Source organism: Heptranchias perlo, chromosome 13 (genome assembly GCF_035084215.1).
Source record: "Heptranchias perlo isolate sHepPer1 chromosome 13, sHepPer1.hap1, whole genome shotgun sequence".
Classification (NCBI taxonomy): domain Eukaryota; kingdom Metazoa; phylum Chordata; class Chondrichthyes; order Hexanchiformes; family Hexanchidae; genus Heptranchias; species Heptranchias perlo.
In genome coordinates this window covers 23428030-23449483 of record NC_090337.1, presented here as the reverse complement: position 1 = coordinate 23449483, position 21454 = coordinate 23428030, and the positions used below count along the sequence as shown (strand labels likewise).

At 40.2% G+C, this 21454-nt stretch overlaps 1 protein-coding gene across 2 annotated transcripts in view; it reads right to left on the bottom strand.

Moving 5' to 3' along the window:
• Positions 1-1217: 1217 nt before the first annotated feature.
• The window catches only part of LOC137331389 (transferrin receptor protein 1-like), a 43646-nt gene continuing 23409 nt past the window's right edge, over positions 1218-21454 (bottom strand). Inside the window, exons 9-20 of one of the 2 annotated variants that reach the window (XR_010965448.1) lie at positions 20945-21084; positions 20072-20238; positions 19624-19740; positions 18480-18565; positions 17136-17199; positions 15250-15317; positions 14391-14467; positions 12264-12348; positions 10956-11177; positions 7931-8071; positions 5154-7129; positions 1218-5118 (exon numbers count right to left, since the gene is read on the bottom strand). Coding sequence is in view for 1 of the 2 variants with exons in the window: in XM_067995156.1 (XP_067851257.1) it covers positions 6887-7129; positions 7931-8071; positions 10956-11177; positions 12264-12348; positions 14391-14467; positions 15250-15317; positions 17136-17199; positions 18480-18565; positions 19624-19740; positions 20072-20238; positions 20945-21084 (1410 nt within the window). In the remaining variant the exon portion in view is untranslated. Of the gene's footprint in view, positions 7130-7930; positions 8072-10955; positions 11178-12263; positions 12349-14390; positions 14468-15249; positions 15318-17135; positions 17200-18479; positions 18566-19623; positions 19741-20071; positions 20239-20944; positions 21085-21454 lie in introns of both variants that reach the window. The other variant, XM_067995156.1, reaches the window with a different exon arrangement.

Sequence of the window (21454 nt, the reverse complement as noted above, 5' to 3'; positions counted from 1 at the left end):
CTACTCTGTCTCCTACCCCCTAACCAAATTAATAGGTTGCCTCCAATTCCATACTCTCATTTTTGTTAACTGTCTCTTCAGTGGAACCTTGTCAAATGCCTTCAGGAAGTCCATTTAAATAACATTCATAGATACTCCCTTATTTACATTAGTTACCTCCTCAAAATATTCAACTAGGTTTGTTAGACATGATGTACCCATTTACAAATCTATGCTGGCTCTCTGATCAGCTCATATTTGTCCAAATGCTCAATCACTCTGACCCCAATAGCAGATTCATATACGTAACAGCTATCCAACATGATGTGACTTACTATCCATCTGCCACATCAGATAATGATTTACTTTCATGATGACAATTTAGAGGATGTTCTTCATACAAATTAACAATGGGGTTTCAGAGAAAGGCAGTCAAAGAAAACCTTGCAACACTATCTGCTACCAGGACTTTCCAAAGCACTATATTCGGAGTACTTCAAAGACATGGGGGGGGGGGGATTTTAAACCCCAAAATCTTTGGACCCGACATTCCCAGTAGGAAGCCTGTACTTTTATACACTGACGTTAAACCTGGAAATAAAGCTGGGTTGGGGTTGCGACCCAAAACCAACTGTTTTCAATTCCCACCCGCCACCAACCCACCCGTTCTTGGGGTTTAAAATCACCCCCATGGAATCTACGTAAGAGTACTGGTCATGAATCATGTTTATTTGAGGTTGAGGGGGTACAATCTTTGGATGCACTTTAGTAAATTCTCAGCTGAGAGAAACCATCAGTCACTATCATGTGATAGTGTGCATTAGTGTTTCTGTGCCTGATATTAAGGTATCTCTAGTATTGGGACTCGGAGGTTCCAAATATTGTTTCAATTATGTTTGCTTGTTTGCTTTTGATCTTGGGCACATTTTAGTGATCCAAAATGTGGCAGCTGCTAGTACTTCCAATCAATTTCATACCTCTTTTGTATTACAAAATCAACAGTAACACTCAATTAAACAGGAGTCTATTAATAAATAATTAAAGCCCAGGGGTACAGCTTTACAAATAGCTTGTTCAGAAAGGACTTTGAATACAGTTGCAAGAACCATGTCTTTATAATTCCAGTAACTTGAACTAATATAAAGAGCAGTGCTTTATCCTCCTGGAAAAGAAATCACCCATAATAACCAAAATGACCAGAAGAACACTTCTGTGTTAATGTTGAACTCAAAACAACATTGTGTGTTTTTGGATTGAAGATTTATTTGAAGCACATACGCAAGATAGCAGAACAAATTTTATAGTCTTTTCCCAACTAACATTTAGATCAATTCATTCATACAATTATTACTTTGCTTAAAACTATGGCTACACAAGTGCTGTGCTTAAAAATAACAAGACAACTGACAGTTTTCAGAATATTCTGCAGTAGAAAAGAGCAAAATAATTAAAGCTAGGCCCAACTGGCATCAGATGATACAGTGGAAAAGGAAATTCCAAACTGAATATCCAAAACCATTAAGTGTTAGGTACCACAACCGAAATACCCGGGAATAGGCTGCATTTATCAGTGTTTTTAGGGAGAGGAGAGAATGCGCATCAACATGAATACAAGGAGACCGAAAGAACTCAATTCTGGTTACGGATACACATTTTCTCAGTCTTTTAACTTATAATACATGTTTCCTGGAATCACCCATTCCATGTTCTAGGTCAGCCTGATAATTCAGTTTAACATTCCTATTCCTGAGCTGGACCTTCAAACAGAAACAATGATGACAAATGTACATTTCAAATATTTTTAAAACAGAAGCAACATTTCTCTTCTGTTGAACTTGGACTTTTAAAAAAAAAACACTGTATAAATTGGATATCATTCTCACATTGGTAACCCAACAATGCATTTTGCAACAGCCTAACTCAATCGCATCACAATGTGAACTGCAGAACCTATTCAGAAAAAATCATTTACATAACAAAATACTTTGAAAGATACTGTATATAAACAAACAAACAAACAAACAAAACAAACAAAGCTCCCATAACAAACAAATTGATTTGAAAACAACTGCACAGTAATTGGGCAAGTTATAAACATTGATTAAAGTTATACTGACATGTGGGCTTTCTATTCACTGCTAATATTCCAGGAGAATAAAAGAAATATTGGTCTAGATTTTCTGGTCCGCCGTTATGCTGGCAAAAGTGCAATAGTTCTGCCTAGAGTGCACACTCTATAGGAAGGTTACACAGCCATACATAGGGACACAACCCACTTACCAAAGCGAAGTGCTTAGGCGCAGATTATCAGAACCAAAGCTTAGGTTCAGGGATGTGTGTACAGGGATACTGCTGGAGTTTAAGAACTAAAAACACTCAGCCTACCAGCACAGATTAAAAGGTAAGCTTCCTATTGCTTGTCCACCCAGGATCTACCTATTAGGGCACTGCTCATAGGAGGAGCTGGAACAGAGTCAGAAGAATCACAGTGGCCAGACAGGCCTACTTCTAGGTTCCATCAGTAAACCAAACTGGCTAATCAATCAACTGAAGCATTGCAGACCTGTCTGATTCAGATATCGGATTATGGAGCCTGTCACAAACTTTCATCCCTAGGTATGTCATTTTAGAATCAACTTGTACCAAAGAGACTCAGTTTGCCCTCCCACCTGCCCAAAAGAGGTCACGAGACAACCAACAAGCATGGATTTGAGCTCCTACAGTAGGCACCAGAAGCTCCTCACAAGCAAGTGCATTGCCATCATCTTCCTGACCACAGTAAGGGCACACCATACCCCAAAATATAGCACTTCCACCCGTTGATGGTACAGAGCTTCAGAAGCAGCTCTCCTAGAACAGTGTTTTCTCAACAAACAGCAACAAATCAAATGAAATAGCAGCCATTTATATAATTAAAAAAATCAATTATATTAATAACTGTGTTGGATGTGGGGACACTAAGGAACTGTTTTCTCTTGCCCACTTATTATTGCTGGTCACTGGATTTCTTCTCCCTGACCCACGCACCCAAATAGCTATCAAAAGGGACTCAAGTTTTTAAATAATGGTGAATATATACTGTCACAAGGCACAGAGGGCCCCGATAAGAACACAGACCACAAGTTAAGCTACCAAAACACACATTTAAGCAAATAAAACATAATTGCAGTTGATCGGAAGCAAGAAATTAGCTCCCCTACTGCTTTTCAAATAAAATAGTTAAATTATGGGAATCCCTGTTCCCGATAATTTTTATACACCTTAGGTGAAACATATGGAAGGCACTGCTTCCGATATACACCTTGGTAGGCAAAAACTACCTTATTTCATGACATTATGGAAGACACTGCTCCCGATAATGAGGTTTTTACTTGTAGAAATGTCATAGGCTTTCATTTCTTAGTAGCAGATGCTGCTTTCTGGTTGGCGACAGTATAACCGTCATAATTATGGAAGGCACTGCTTCCGATAATTATCTTATTTTAAAAAAGATAAAACACTATTTATAGTGAACTCTGTCACTGATAAATAAAACAAATAAATATCTCAGTGCTGACTGGTGAAAAAAAATGATATTACAACAGGGCTCGACAGATGCTTACCTCAAGTGACTTAAGCAGATAGAACCTGTAGTGAATAGCTGGTAGTTACACAGCCACTTTAGTGGCAACTTCACCATCCTTAAAAGTTTCTCACCAGATAATAATTTAGATACATCATTTTGAAAGAAAAATGATAAAATGTAAGCACTGAGCTCTGTCACTTTGGCCAATGTTCTAGTTTGATAGAGGCAGGCAGCGGTAAAGTACTTGAACAGGTATTAAATGGATTGATAACTAAGCCAAGTATGACGTTTCTTTTCGTACCACTAGTTCTGGGCTTTGAAGATGTTTGCAAATCCCTACACCAGTAAAATTCAGAGATTACCAAGACATAAACTAGTTATACTAATTAAAATGTAATTTCTAGCTCTTCAAGACAGCTTGTAATTTGACAAATTATCCCTTACTCAAAGTGAGATTATTGTTCTTCATACAATACATTGACCCATCAAACTATATTCTGAAATTAGAGAATAGTATGTTTTTTGTCAAGGGACATGCCATTTGACAAGCTATCTTTCACAGCACAGCATAGTTTTGCTTTAACTGCAGTTAATGGAAATAGAGATGAGCAAAGGTTTACTTATCAGTTGAAGTTTGACAATTGTAATAAAGTAGCGCTATTGTACCATTGCCAACAATGTCAAACAATTTGCAAATAGCAGAGTGGCACTGAAGTGGGAGATAGCAAAGTTTTTAATGGTTTAAAAATTCTAAAACAAATGCAGAACGCAAACTTAATTATCCTAATTGCTAGACTACCTATATCTGGAGTATATTTTAAAATCCTTGAGTTAAAATACCAGGGAATCTGGGGCCTGTTCTTGAAGACTCACCATAAACTACCCAATTAGCTCATCAGCCAATCCACAGGCCAGTAGAGGCACCAACCCTAACCAAGTACACAGCCCCCCACCTAAAATATACAATGGCCTCAGAAAATATGTGAATGTACCGTCAATTATAGCTTTATAAAATATGAATGTATTGGAGAACAGAATTTTAAAAATTAAAAAACAGATTTTAAAAAAGTTAGAGTTCGTTGTGTGCATTTTTGTTTGAGTGTCACAATTGAGACATTTGGTACACTGAAATCAAAGGGTAACACTCCCAACATTAAACAGCAACTCCTGCTATTCTTACTTCATCCAGAGATAAAGCAATAACTTCTCAAAAAAAATGTCTGTTATTTTCTCTTGCTTCAGAAGTGGTGCTGTAACCTCAGCCCATTAAAACTAACAGCTAAATGACATACCACTTCTTTAAACTAAGTGTGCGCAAGGCTGAATTGATTGCATCTCTCACAATTATACACATTTTCTGTTCTCGCAATATGGTCACACGTTTGACTCATTTACTAATATGGTAGTATTTATGATAAAGCAATATAAAAAGCCAACACCTTCTTATATTAGTTTTCAATGGGCAAGGCCTGCTTATCCATACTTACTATACTTACATCAGTCCTCCCAACTGCTAGGTAACACTACTACCCTTTCTAAGGTGTGTCTCCCAGCTACCTTCACTACACTTGTAACTCTTTCCACACTGTAGAGGTTTAAGGTATTTTACCCCAATTCATTACTTTTGAATACAGAAAATGTGTATATTTTTGCTTCAAATTTATTTTGAAAATCTTTAAAATTTGGTGTCTGTAATGCAGTGCTGCCATTGACAGTCTCCCCACTCTGCAGGAAACCCTGCTCCAAGTACTGCCTGCCTCTCACCAGCAAATATCTTTCAATTTTTCAAAATTTTCCCCCCGAAGGCATAGAAACACTAACTTGCCCAATGGATTGAAAGTAATTTTTTTTTGCCGCATTACTACTTCTCTATGCCTCACTATTTTTCTGATCTACCCACTAAATTGAAAGCTGTGTTGCCATTACTGGGAAAATTTACTTTTTATTAAAATCTCCACTAATGCACACTATTATTCAAATCTCCCCACTTCCTGCTCATTCATTTACCTTCCACTAGCACAATAATTACATTTCATATTGAAAATCTCTCCACCCCTTAGACACCAGCACCATTATAGAAATGCTGCCTATTACATAGTTGTTTGTTAATTTGTTTTCCATACTACACTGAATTAATTTGCAATGTTCCTCCATTTCCTTTGGCACCCATGCCATATTTCTAGCAGCTTCTGTCCTCCACTGCTTGAAGGAGTTTTGTCATTACATTCTTCCAGGATAGGGAGGCGTTTAACATTATGCAGGTTTTTGCTCCCCATGTGCAATGCCACAGGAGCTTAATTAGTCTCAAAATATTTTGGGAGGAGGAGAAACTTGATGCAAGTGCAATAGCTTTCTTGGCATTTTGCACTGAATGACTGTTAGCTACAATTATTCTGGAAAAATAGGTTTATCAAGTTGTAGTGCAGCATACCAAAAATAATGAATTCCTAACTTGGCTTTGTCACATTAAAGTATTCCTTTTATTCCCCCCACCCCATCTCATTCAGCTACTCCATATCTCATAAGCATGAAGAAGTGTAATGAGAAATCAAAGAAATAAAAGGCATACATCACTGCTGCCATTTAACCATCTCCAGTTTGCCACACACACACATGTTTTCCTCTTGAGTGTTTAAAACAAAAACAGAAAATGTTGGAAAATATACCTTTGCTCACCACTACACAATGCAAGAACAGCACTAGGTCAGTCACCTATGAAAAGGACATATTGCAAAGCTGCTTCTACACTGGCCTAAGAGGTACTTGCACCACTGGGTTTCCGGGTGGTTAAATTTACCAAAACCAGCTGCCAGAAAAACCTGGTGAAACAGGTCTTCCCAGCAGCTGTTCTTAATGGAGAGTAAGTTTACACTGCAGTTGCTGCTGACATGAGGGTTGCTGCCAGGTTCACAAGATCTGTTCACTGGGAACTAGCAATGCAAGCACCCCTCTAAGGCTGGTGTAAAAATAGCTTAAAAGGCAGCATTATAGAATAAGTGCGTAAGATTACAAATGACTTTAAAATATAGCTGAGATATTAGTGTCCTCTCACTTGCACTACTGGAAAGAATGTCTGTTCTTTTAAGGCATCTGAGGAGTATGCATCTGCAAGTTTAAGCCGATAAGTAACTTTTGTATCCCAGATTTTGTAGAATAAAAGGTTTCCAGTTTAAATCATATACAGCATCTATTTTGTAAAGTTAATACAAATGCCAATTCATTCCATAAGAGAATAGTTAAATTTAAGTGACAAGGGTTAAGGCATTAATATATCTCAGCATTCTGGAATTTAACGTGATGCCTGCAGACAAACTAGCGTGAAAGCCTGTAGAGGTCACGTGATCAGAATTCATTGCTGATGGTCCACACTTCTCCGCTGAGTGCATTGGCTGCTCCCTGGATGGTCCAGGTAGCAAAGGCCAAGTCGTTACGGATCATATTGAAATCGACAAGGTCAGGGTTCATCCTAAGATGTTTCAGCTGCTCCACAATACCAGGAAGGGTGTGGTTTCCTCTGCCATACAGCAGGTGTCTATATGGACAACCATTTACAGACACGTAAGGAGAAAGAAAGTGGTACTCCACCTGTTGGAACAAACAGGATATTAATTATAATTCATTCTTTAATCAAGCACAGGACTGGATAAGTTATATTTGTTGGGCACAACCCACTTTTGTGGACATTAATAGATTAGTAGACTTTTTTTTGTCCACTGCATCCTGTAAACTTGTGAAAATGAGCCTTTATGGACCAGAGAAGCAGGCAGAGACCAATTATGCCAAGTTTCTACCCCCTTTATTCACAGCACACAGTTATAAGCAGGTGAACGAAACTCCTGTCTGAAGTGAGCAGGAGCTTAATTATAATATTCAAATGACACAGAAGTGACAATAATGTCTCCCCCACCGTCTTTGCCTGCATTTACATTGGGTCCATGCTGCTTCCACATCACAACCATTTAGATGGATGTCCAGGGTTGCTGAGATGTTTAAAGAGCCTAGTTAGAAGATTCCTTTTTGGCAACATAAGGCGTGTTCTCCTTAATTTTTGTGTTTTTCCCCAATGGAAATCATGAGGACCACCAGAGGGATGTCAGATAAGTGAGGCTGCCCAAGTGGTGCTCTGTGCCCAACCACCAGTACACCTACATCTGTAAAGATGACGATACCTCTACTGATGTGGATTTCTCAATACCTTGGTTTGGAGATTCTTAAATATGGTAATGTGTTTCAGGTCTGATCGGCTGACCAAAACACACCCAAAAGTGTTCCTAGGAAATAATGCACCTCATAGTTGATTATCTCAAACCTTAGTGTTACAAAACAGGAACAGATCAAACACTATACACACTGCAGCAGAAGCAGGGTAAAAGCACAGAAATTTACCCTCATAATCCGATTGTTGTAGGTCCTGCAGAGCAAGACATTGTCCATATCAGAGCTTAGGATTTGGGAACGCAGATCATTGGCAGCACGGTAGAAGTCACCACGTGCTGAAAACAGCCACTGTGTAGTCAGTCCACGTACCTGTAATAAGAAGTTTTAGTTTAACTACAAGTCTATTTCACACTGCATCATCTGAAGGGTATAACCAGTTTTCTATTCATAATAGAAGGCACGAATTTGATTTAAAATGTACGTCTTTCAGCTAGACAACATACAATATCTTTCTTTGGTGTAAAAAATGGTTTTACTTAATGCTAATTTGTTTTCCCAATCTGGATTCTCAAAAGATAATTATAGGTGGGGAGGGAGAAGAGAGCGGAGGAAGGGGGGGGGGGGGGGGGGGGAGCACAGGGAACATAGGCAGGAAACAACCTCGACACAATGGGTCACCCCAGATCTGTATCTGAGGGTGAGGATAAAATGTCCTTCCCTCCACTTCAGACCAAATTGTCTGCACGTGTACTGGCGAGATAAACGTTCCCACCCCAAGCCCCAAATTAGAACTTGGTGACCAGGGGGAGGGAAGGTATGGTACATGAACCACCCTGTCCTCCACTGGTTAGGTGGGGGTCCAGTGGTTAAGGTCTCTTTCCCCTATGCCCCTTTTCGTTTTGCTGGGGTGGGGGAAGAGAAGTGCAAAGAGAACGGAGACATTTACTCTTCTAATTTCAAGGCCAGTTTTGGTCAGAGGGTGGGGAAGGTGGTGCCGATCATTGCATTAGGCAATTAGCTTAAAACTTTTCTTTACCAGAGAAAAAAAGTGTTACATTTGTAGGTCAGCTTGTTGTTGAAGGAATGTGTTGTCAAACATGGAGTGGAAGCTAAATCGTCCCAGAATACAAAAATTGTTTTGAAAACCATAAAATATTATTTTTAAAAGTTTTTCTTTGCCCTATGGATTCATAAAGACACATCTGTATTTAATAATGTTGCATGACATCAGACCCAAAACCTATGCATAACTGAAAACAGCAAGAAAGTGCTGTGGACAGGATCAAATGACTGAAGGTTGGGGGCAACATGTCTGTACCAAACAGACAATGCTGATAAGAACTGTCAGGTGCGTAAATTGATTGTTACCAACTGCCCCCACCACCACACACAGGAACACCAACAGGAGAAAAAAACCGAGCTGACACTAGGTAATTCAATTTTGGATTGCTCTAGCAAAACTCCAGCAGACACAATTGGCCAAATAGCTTCTTTCTGTGCTGTAACCATCTATGGTTTGATAATCATGCAATTCTAACAAATTCATGGCAGATGCCATGTAACAGCTCAAATTTTGCTCCTTGAATAGCAATGGTTGAGGTGTAGGGTGCTAAATTGGACCGTGTAGCGCCTATTGTTTTGGGGTGACACGGCCTCTCCGACATCCAAGATGGCGTCTTGGATGCGCACACACGTTTCCAGCGTGACGTGCGCCTGATGCCATTTTGGTATAGGAGTTAGCCCCGGCACAGTTAACGAACGCCGGCTGCATGTGAAGGAGAAAATGGAATCAGTGTGCAATACTGATTTAAAATGATCAACACCATTTTGAGACTTAACACTCAACTCAATGCACAGTCTTAACCCCAACCATCTGAACATGTCTTAAAGTGCCTGAAGGAAGCCCCTACAAGCGCTATTTAAAGGGACTCTGCAGGATTTATAGGTTAGTGGCTAGATTATTGCTTCTGGCTGCCGAGACATTTGTAACTGCTTTTGGAGGTCTCCTATACTTGAATACGAGGACGCAGGGACATAGCCTAACATTTAGAGCCAGGACGTGCAGGAGTGAAGTTAGGAAATGCTTCTCCACGCAAAGGGTGGGAGAAGTTTGGAATGCTCTTCTGCAAACGGCAGTTGGTGCTAGCTCACTTGTGAATTCTAAATCTGAGATTGATAGATTTCTGTGAACCAAGGGTATTAAGGGATATGGGGCTAAGGCTGATATATGGAGATAAGTCACAGGTCCGCCATGATCTCACTGAATGGCGGAACAGGCTCGAGGGGCTAAATACCACTGCCACTTGCTGCCTCCTGATATGCGCCACCTTCTTCTGCAAGAAAGCGGAATGTGTGTCTAGTGATGTGCCTGTCATGGTTGAATAGCTGCCAGTGTGTGTGACCTTTGAATTGTGGGTGGGTGGCTTGCAACAGTGGCAATGTTAAGGGTGAGAGGAAGCATCTGATTGTAAGAGTTGAGTACTGATAGAGTTTGTTGGTATGTGGGTGATGTAGTGCGTGGAGCAGTGGATGCGGCTAGTGGTGCAGTTGGTAGGAGACGCCACTTGACAGTTGACCTCACTCACCTTGACCACTCATGTTAATGATGCTGTGCACCTGGCATTGACTTCATCCCCTGCTGCCTCCCACTGCCTTTTGGGTATATGTCTGGAAGGCCTCTTGCCCCCCCCCCCGCGGATATAGGATGTCCCTCCTTCTGTCCGCCTCTTGCGCCAAGGCCTCTAGTGCATCAGCAGAGCCTGGTACCAAATCAGATCGGTAGATTGAAGGATGTGGAATTTAGTGGTGCGCAACCTTTATTCAATATTTTAACATAACTCATCAGTTTGTAAACACAGGGACTGGAGCTGCATCTGTGTTTTACGTGTGTGATGTCTAATCTCCAGTCAGAGAGCAGACTGTTATTTTCAGCAAATAACAGGTAGCAGCTACCTTTAAGAGATTTCTAAGAAACATCCTCCCTTTGAGATTGGGGCTCCATCTGCTGGTGGAAAGTGTGAATTGCATTGAATCGACGTGCAAGGCCTGGAATGGAACGCTGGTTGGAGATTAGTTCTCAGGCCGGACGAAACTCTCGTCCTGCCTGCGTAGGAGTCATTGGGTGTGGAGTACTAGTGCATTACGCTACCCGCACCCAAAAACAGCCCTTAATCCAATTTTTCCCATGTACTGTTTACATTTCTGCCTGTCCCACCCTACTAGACGCTAAAAATTCTACATCATTTTTGTTTACCTGCAGCTCTGATCCGTATCCTGCAATTTGATTAATGTAGACAGACAGATCATCAGCATATTTATGATAATCAAGTGGAAGTTGATGGTTTTGGATTAGCTTAATCACAGCAATTCCGATGACTTCAGCCATGGCACGGCCTACAGCCTCTAGATTACCATCGGTAAACTGGGTGAGTTTCTCCAGCGTGTCTTCTTCTGTATTGTACGGGTAAATATCATTCTGCAACCAACAAGATCAATTAGAAATGTTGAATGTATATATGGAATTTTTTTTTGTTCAAAATTGAACTGCGAGTTTTCCCCTCTGGTTTTCAGTTAAGAGAGATCAGAAGCTGTCAAGATTTCTGAAAATAATTGTCAACTGAGTTCTTCAGCAACACTGAAAATCTGATTTTACCATCAGTAATTTGGTCTCATTTAGAAAAATCTCAAGAAAAGGTATAATAAACACTGCGAATTACTGCAGTTTTTTTTCCTACTTAGGACTCCCCAGAAACTGTTCGGCAGACTCCAAAACAATTCTTTCAGAATTCTGAACCCACAGCTTGTTAGCACATGCCTGGTGTTATAGTTCATGGTCTGTTTGAATTTGTACCTCGTTTCACAAAGCCACACTTATACTGTGCAACAGGTCCACAACCCCAAAAAGAAACACTTGCTTAATACTTGTTAAATTTTTCCTTAGTTACCTCCTGTGGTTGCTTTACTTGCCAAGAGCAAAAAAAATACTCCACCTGCATTTAATTTGCAAAATGGACAGAGAAATACCACAGCCTCAAAATTCCTTTGGGAGGGGGGGAAAGCTAGTTTTCAGCACACTGGCAACAAATTGGGGTGGAACCTGGATCCGCCAGGGTTCTGCCCCTTAAGTTCCAGTACTTTCAGAGGTGGGTGCATAACATGCCCACCCACAAATGGGCAAGCATATTATAACACTACACAAGTAAGGGAAATACACCAGACAACACATTTATGCACTTAACAATTCTGGGCACCGGGGACACCTGTACTTCCCTAGCTTTGCTAGGGCTGTGGGGGTAATTAAAAGTTTAAGAAGCACCACAAGATAATTTTTTTTTAAAGTTTCTACTGCCTCCCAAAGCCCTATGGGCTCTCAATGTCAAAATGCCACAGCACAATGTGCCCCCAACTCAGGGACAGGTGCCCCAGAAGGGTCTACCCAAAAGATTTAAATTAACATGACTCCAGCATTTTGGATGGGGTCAGGGACGGTAGGCAAGTGAAAGTTGTGTACCACCCCAGATCTACCCTCAAGGCCTTGCCAGAAATTTCAGGGTCCACTTACCTTGGTAAAACGGAGTCCAACAGCTGGGATCCCACCAATTGCCAAGAATGCATAAACACTGGTATCCACTGGAGTTGGCATCAAACTGCAAGAAGAAAGACTTTATTTGTAAAAGATGGTCGTCACTGGAAGTGGTACTTAATTACTTTCACCATATAGAGTTGGGTTTCTGATCAGATTTATCCCATTTTGTATAGAGATGTCTGAAGTGCAAGCTGTTTTTTCTGGTTATAAATTATTTTTCTTTATTATTAACGGATCTCCCAAGGCAGTGCTGACAGTGAGGTCATCTCCCCTGACCCCACCTCCCCGAATCTTTGTTTGTCCCTACTGATTTCTTCCCCAGCTCTCATCTCTTCCCACCCGCTCTGGATTTCACTCCCTCGCTCTAAGGGAATCTGGAGGGATGCCAGGATAAAATTTTTTTAAAAAATATAAATGGCCAATACAGCTGAAGAAGTGGGAGCAGGCCATCATGGCCTGTGGAATCAGCTGTGGGGGGGGGGCAGACCTGTAGGCTGAAGCAAAAAAAATAGGATGGCTAAACATTCTACAGTATTGTGCCTATTGGTGGAACTGTTAGAATAAAGTTATGTTACTCCAACTTAAGTGGGATCCTGAACGTTACATGACCGTCAATCAACTAATCTTAAACCTCTGAAACCTCAATGTAATTCTTAAAATTTGGCCACTGGGCTACACTGCAATCTTTTCTTTGAAGAATATCAGACATGTTGCTGAAGGTCAATAAAGCAAAGTTCACTCCGTCTCAACATAAAAGGCACAAATAAAATTTCCAACACAAAACCATGCAAGCTCCAAAGATTATGGCCTCGATTTTAACCCCCCACCCCCAGCAGTGGGCAGGAAAGGGGTTAAATTCTTTGAAATCCTGCCTCCAACTGGCCTCCGGAACATTAACGGCAGCGATTCAGGCAGTCACAAGGCTCCCGCTAAAATCAGGTGGGGGCCTCCTTACGATGCAATAGTCACAGCCCGATGACTTCATCGGCACCACCACGTAATATTATCAAGCCAGGGGAAGTGACGCACTGTCTGCTGCCCAGCAGCAGAACCATAGCGGGAGGAGCCGACTGGCCAGAAGAGGCCAAGGTGAGTATCAAAAATGTCCTCTTTCAACTCTTTGTGGACCAGAAGGAGCTGGAGTGCTGCCCCCCACCTCCTGCCCAAGGAGTCCTTGGCCTACCCCCCAACTCGCGAACGAATCCCCAGCTCTGGACTCCACCTTATCGCTGACCTCAAGGGAATCCCAAGCCCTCCCCAATAGCCGACTATACCCTGGAACCCCTCCTCCCACTGTCTGCGGCCAGATTCTCGCCCCTGCCCAGGTTAAGGTTGGCGGGGCCTCCACATCCCTGTCTGAGTGCATCGCCCGCCACTAGGCAGGTGCTTAAGCAACCCGCCACCACCCACCCCCTGTAAAAATCAAGGCCAATGTCTCTGCCTCCCCCCACCACGATTCTTTACAAAAGTAGTTATTGATACAATGGATCGCCTGCCTGACTCCGTTATACACAGCGAACTGCATGAAAGAAAACCACAAAATCCAGAATTTTGAATGAGAATCTTTTGTCCTAGAATTTTGTCAGGCTCACTTCTATTAAACATGAACAGAGGGGCCAACCAGTAGATCCCGTAGCTCAGCAGCAAAGAATTCTGATGTCCACCACATTTGCCTACATTATAGTGATTGTACTTCAAAGTTAATCATTGTATTTGAAATGCTTTGAGATGTGATGAACACAAATCTTTCTTTATAATTCCCAGCAGAGCAAAGCAATTTGGAACAAAAAGTTCACTCAGGTTTAGAGAAGAATTTGTACTTGTATAGCACCTTAATGTATGCATTTTTCCATTAAAAACAAACCAATATATAATTTTTTAAAAGTGTTCAACACACATTCTCAGGATGTCCCAAAGTGCTTCATAGCTAATGAATAACTTTGAGATGGAGTAAAGATTGCATTGTAAGCAAACAAGGCTTACTTAGAGATGGATGGGTTGACCAGGTCAGAATTAAAGTCATCTATGTGGAAAAGGAAAAAAGCATGGAAGAGAAAAAGAATCACAGGTTAAATTGAGCAGATGATATGTAAAATAACTTACATTGCTTCCTGCCAATCTTCGTTACTTGCTTTAGCCCTTTGGGAGATAGTTTCTGTAGGTGACATAGGGCTCATTACCTGTTGGAAAACAAATGATTTATACAAACGTAGCAGTAAAGGGTTCATAACAGATAAAAAACAGCAATTTGATATTAGTATATTCCTGAAATACCAATTTCAGCTCTTATAACGCTGCACAACTTAAAAAAAAATAAAAATCAGCATCTGACTTTATGAAATCGGCTTCAAAACTAGAGCAGCAGCACAGCCACTTCAGTCCCCCAACAGAAAATTCAGAAGAAACTCTTGCCAACCAAATATTTTTTTAAAAATTGTCCTTGGGTCAACTGAAGAACCATATAATACACAGGAGCCTTTCATTCCCCATTTCACCTGAAAATTCTGATAAACACGTTTCAAGCAGATGAAATGGGCAGTTTCATTCAAGAACAAGCAAGAGAGGCTGCGTTAAGTCATCATAATGCACCTTTAGTGTTAGTGATAACTAGATTTCGATCGTGCCACTACCAAAAGTGCACTATAACACTGCAGGCCTTAATTCAGCAACACTGATTTAAATAAATCTTTTAGGAAGTGCTCACGCAACAGCTTTGTGGCAGCAAATAAAAAAAACTATAGTGTTACGGTAGGCTCAACAATCCAAACGCTCTTATTAAATCAGCCAACAACAAAGAAGCAGTCAGGGCCTTGAAGGAAGTGCTTTGCCTTTACTCCGCAGTATTACTGTCAAATTCAGCTTCACAAATGCTAAAGTTTATTTTCAAGGGGCCTCAACTGCCAAAGACAGCAGATGCAGTTCTAAAAATGCTTAATGTAGACTTTTAAAATTGAATTCTCACCATTTTTATCGTATCTTGAATTAGACTGTGTAACATGGAACTGCCAAACATTTTGAAGTCACTTCTTCCTGGAATAGAACAAAGACCATGATTGATACACTTAAGAAAAATCTCTCAGCTTGCACTCAAATCCATTTAAGTAAGATTTTCTTCTAAAATCAATTCAGAGCCACTGGCAAAAACGTAACCCAACAAGAATCTTCCCGAATGCAGTTTTGGTTTTCCCTGATAAAAATCCCACCCCCTCTGTTCAAAAAGTGAACTGGTTCAATGAAATCGATCAATGCACTGCTGGCCAAATCAAGTGAGGAACAAACAGCACTTTTAAAAATTGAAGAAAATTGAACAGTAACTTTGCACTTCAATTATGGTACGGTTGACATCCAGCACAGAGGTTGCAGACCATCAATTTTGCATCTCAACTCCACTAGAACATAGTGTGCCCTTTCATACACAACATCCTAAAGATACCAGTGAAGTCATAAGTCCAGGAAGAGTTTGTTCTCAGTGACCAGGTTCATAATATAAAAACAATAGCCTCAAAGTTTGTAGAAGTACTAGAGAAAAAGATAGAAAAATTATAAGCAAGTCCTATAAGGAGGGCTATTAGTTAAGCACAAAACTGCTGAGATTCAGAGTAATTCTTGAGAACAGATAAGATATTGGCTGACGGGTAGAAAACAAACAGGTGCTGGCGAGAGGAGTTATGTCAGGACGGGGATCGGGGAGTACTGATTGGGGTGCACAGGGCTCGCTGCTGGAACCACTATTGTTTCTAATTTATATCAATGAGTTGAAATCAAACTCAATGCAATTTGGTTAAATTTTAGAATGATACCAACTAGGAGTTCCAGTTGAATCAGAGGAGGCAACTCAGATTACAGAGTAATTTAGATAAAATACATATGCGGGCAGAGCAATGGCAGACAAGTGTAAAGTAATGCAAGTAAAATGGGAGATCCAATTATACCAGATTGATGCTCAAATAGGTGAGCATGAGGATGAATTTGAAAGTGACTGATGGGTCCTACTAGATTAGACACTCAACATATGAAACCAATGCAGAGCAGCACATCAGATAAATAGAAATAAAATCTTCCCATCAGTTAACCGCACCAATTAAGATTTAGTTCTAATCTTGTTTTCCTCCCCCCCCCTCTTATTGTCAAGTGCTCAAATAAGTCTTCCTAGGCATAAGCACTATATAATTTTACGTCATTGAGACTACCTTTTGAGTACTGCTACAACCTCAGTCAATATCTGTATATATTGCATTAAGTCAAGACCCTTCCTGCCACTCCCTCCAACTGTAATAATTGTGAATAAAAAGTCTTCTACTAGCTTCTTTGATGGCTTACTAAGTAAATACACCATGTGGTCTGGTGCAGCATGGTACAGAACCATAATAGAACTGGAAGGTTCAATCATTCGTCTGGGTTAGTTGATTTCAGCCATGACAACTACTCCTGGTCGAAAGTGTGCATGTTCAGCAAGCACAAGATCAGTCACAACTGTGATTCTTGAAAGTCAAGTGGCTGCCACCCAGGTTCAAACATGAATGGCCAGAGATTATTGACGGTCTGCCTATTGAGCCAGTTAATTCATCACAATAAATGTTCTTCCCCCATTGCAGGTTACTTAACATAATTCATTCCCTTCTATACTAAGTGTTTGGGACAGTCTCCACACAATAAATGCAGCTCCAGGATTAACCATTAGGTTTCAATATTCAAGAGTTTCTTCTCGCCTAGCCTCAGTGCAACACTCCATCTAACAACCCAGCCCCTAACGGAGGCAGGTTCAAATGCTGAGAAACCAGAGAAGCTTGCCCATCTCTTTACTGCCACAAAAAAACACAAGATAGTGAAACATCATTGCTGACTTACCTAGCACTGCTTTGTCAAGGCTAAAGTAGGCAGAGACCTTCAAATGCAACACGGACATGTATCCCTGAGAAGAAAGATGATCAGTTAAACTGAGTCACAGTGCAATCTCAAGACTTTTCAGGCCTATTTTTCTGGTTTACATCCTTCTCTCCACCCTAGCCTCAAGATGGACATTACAAAGGGCATACAGGTCTCTTTGAATGCTATTACAGTGGTCATATACCTATCAAATAATAATTACCTGTCTATTCCTCCAGATGGGACTAGCCAACTTAACCCCGCTCCCAGTAGAACATTTGATGGAAATGTCAACTTGTAATGGAGAGGTCAGGTCAGGTCTACTAGTTAAAGTCCAAAGATTAGAGTGCTACAGGACTGTAATGGTGTCACAGACTGGTATAAACACAAATTTCCTTATGTGGCCATCTGTACTACCAAATTGAAAAGTGTCAATCACCACCAGCCACTCATGTACCTTCCAACTATATGGAACCACGTTGGAGGTTGAGAACAGGTCTCCAGTTTGTCATCTTGGCCAAGAAATGCAGGTAGCATAAGACAACCACAGGGAATGCATGATGGATAAAGACTGCTGTCATTTAACATTTTAAAAAGGGCACATTAATCCAGTACAGGAGTATGTGCCTATCTGGTAAAGTGAGCTCAAAAGTTTCTAATAAATAAGGCCATTACACTACGTTAATTTGAAGTTCCTAAAAGGAAAAAAAGACTTCAAACCAATTAGCACAAGGGCATACACTTGTACATTGGTGGGTTATCAACATGTCCCTTAAGATTCATACCTCTGGCAGTGCTACAGTGAAGTTCATTCACTGCTGTTTTACAAAAATAATGCACAAATCCAGTCCAATTTTAATTTTTTGTGCTCAGAGGAGAGAGATTTGTGCATTTTTGGGCAGGGGTGGGGTTTAAAACAGTTAGGGATTCAGTTTCGAGGAAGAGAAGCAATATGCCATTTGTTACATTGGCATTTTTGCAGTGCTTTTGATACATTAAGGTTTAATTTTTGTTATTTGGCCTTACGATGAAGGAGGCATTGGCAAGGTCACATTTATTGACCATCCCTCAGTCCTGAGAAGGTGGTAATGGGCTTTCTTCTTGGAAGCAATTCTGTTACAACTGAGTGGCTTGCTAGGAATGGTGCCCCTTTAAAACACTGACTGAAATCAGACTAAGCACATTTCAGAAGATAATTTTTTTTGTATAAAATGTTAAAGTTGTTTAGGAGTGAGCCGATGTCCAACTAAAATCTTTTTTGTGAATTTGAAGTAACTTATTCAAAGTCAGTATGGTCAAGCAGTTCTTCAATTGTTGAGTTCTTACCTCCAGCCATTCTGTTGCTCCAATTGCTCCAAAATCACCACCACTCCAGCTTGCAAAGATAATACTTCTTCTAGGTCTGAACCCCTCTATATAGCAAAACAGGTAAATAGGCAATTTATTAGTTGACATTTCAAACGTTTTAATGTTTCATGATGTACTTGTAATGTAGCTCCCAGCAGCTTGAACAAACGCACCATGTGACATGGTATTGAAACATGCAAGCAGATACTAGTTTCAATATCTGTCTGAGCCGAGTTAACAGATCTGAGCCAAATTAGCCAAACTGAAGGAAAAAAAAAATGTAGGCAGTTCCCACTCCCAATTACAATCCAGGTGATTGCTGCTAAAAAGTATGCCAGGTAAAGCTTGGCTGTATTACTCTTCTCCCACTCTCAAATGGTCTTAACACTGCCATCTATGGAACCATACCTCAGCACAGACAAGGAGAAATGTAGAGCAAGAAAATGGAGTAACCTAGACTTGTAGCCTTCACTTTGAGAAGTCAAGTGAAGTTTATTTCACTAGAATGAAGAAAAGTACAAGTGGGCACAAACGTGATTTGCTTAAACTTTGCAGTTATAACTTCCAAGTTATATGTTAGGTTTAACTCATTTTCCAAAATGGACAAGTATTCCTGATCTAATAGAAATTTTGATTTTATAACTTCTGTCTATTCAAATTTTATTTCACATGAAGTATGGCATGTTATATAATTTAATTCAGTTAGTCTTTATAATTTTTACACATGATCTGCAATTTGGTATAAAACTAGTTTGAAACTAAAAGCAGACAACTTTCCTTGATAAGCACACAAAGAACTGCAAGAAAATATGCTGAATACATCTATGGTCTGTCCTACACTTCTGAGCTGATAGGCAGTAATATTTTCAAAGTGGACACCAATTATTTGACAACTTTTTTGCCAACGATCTCAACAATGCATGCCCATATCACCTGGGATCAGTATTTTAACATTCAAACATTTAGTAATATTTAAAAATACATATTTGTATAAATTTGCTGCTACTGTATAACTAATTTTATGCAGGCAGGGTATTTTCACCCTTGTCCCTAAATGGTTTGTACTAATCATAGATCCACCGGATTTTCCTCATCACATGCCAGGTATGCTCTATATTCTCACTTTCAACCATCTTGGAAAAGACTCTTGCCAGCTCCAATAGCAATGCAGTTCCCACACCAGACTCTGCTGCACCAGGGCCATAGGAGTCACGCTGAGCGCCAATCACAACATAATGATCTAAGTGAGAGAAAAAAGAAACAAGATTTAAAAAAAGGCAGGTGCATTAAGCGTGGACCTTCATCCCGAACCCCCCATTTTATTTTAACGCATTAACACTATGCTGATCCTAGGTTCTGCAGAATGTCACTTTAAATATTTATCATTTTGCCTTTTAAGAACATTTTTACAGTTATACAATCTCTGGGGCAGGAGATTTATTAGAAAAATTAACAGATCTTTGCTCTCCTGCTTAAGACTTCACGTGGATCAATCTCAGTAACCAATTATTCTTTACCGCTAGACATCAACATTTAACAAATTTCAGTATAAGTTAACAATATCATCTCACCTGGCTCTTCGTTACCCTTAATGACACCAAAGACATTGTGCATTGCTGTCACTTCCTCAACATTATTCACTTCCATCATTACTTGTCCATCACCATTGGCAAACCCTGGTCCAAGTTTGGATTCTTTGTCTTTCCAACCAATTGGAGCATCTACACCACCCATCATACTAAAAACAAAGAGACCTACAGGTCACTAAGAGAATACAGGGTTCAAATTACAAACTTTTTGCATAGTCGAGAGTACGTTAATCCAGATTGGCCTGTTAAGTGCAGAAAACTTGTAGAACTCCAAAAAGATAGCTTACAAACTATAGCCAATTTCAACTTTGATAAGGAGGTCAATAACTGTAAATACACAGCACAAATAGAGAAAGCAATACAAACAGGTTTTTAAAACCATTGCACTCAAATGTCCAAACTGTAAATATCTGCCACATAAGCAAGTAAACCTGGCTCCCGACAGCTCAGAAGGCAGTGCATTGCTGAACCATGCTGACTAGAAAGCTCTGACGTTTGATTCCCTCATTTTTGCCAAGTTAGCTGATCATAGTCAAGGCACCAAAAAGCTTCAGCAACCCTGGATGAAGAAATTGGTAGAAAATAAGTAACTCGGGGGTGGGGGGGGGGGTGGCGGCGGAGGGGATTTCTTTGCATTCTTGAATGTGTTGTCAGAGATCATTCCAGTCACTTGTGTTCAACAGAGAGGCTGGGATAACCACTAAATGAAATCAAGGAGGAAATTAAGTAAAAGACAAAATGAACACCACTGGAATACAAATAACTTATCTCTCCTACAGTTTCCAATACTTCCAAAGCAACAGACAATTCTTGGACCACATGGCTCTCCTCTGTGCACATGGGTTGTGTATTTACCCGAGAAGATGAGAGGCAACATTGGCGCTAATTGAGTGAGCCAAGATTCCAGGAAGTCCCGATGATTTAGTTGGGGGAAACTGTGTGTGGTTGAAGGATGGAAATCCAGGAGTCCGGGGATCACCCAAGCCCATGTGAACCTTTTAAAAACAAAAAAAAACTTGTTAACGATACACAGCCACCAAAACGATCAGCCACTATAGGATAATGGGAATAAACATTTTACAGGGAAATGTGTTGGATTGTACACTAATGACAATATGATTTGTGGATGAATTTTCTTGTATTCTAACTCATTTAATTAACAGGATATTCCATTTCTCACATCAGCCCCCCTTAATGACTTGAAATCTTTCTCGTACTAAATTATATTTTCCACAGAGGACTTGTTCATTTGTAACAAGGTTGAGATTAGATCAACTGGCTCCTCAAGAATTACAAGAGCTTTAGAGATACATACATTGACTTTTTTTCCACACAAATACTTGAAGATAAGGCCATTGGTATATT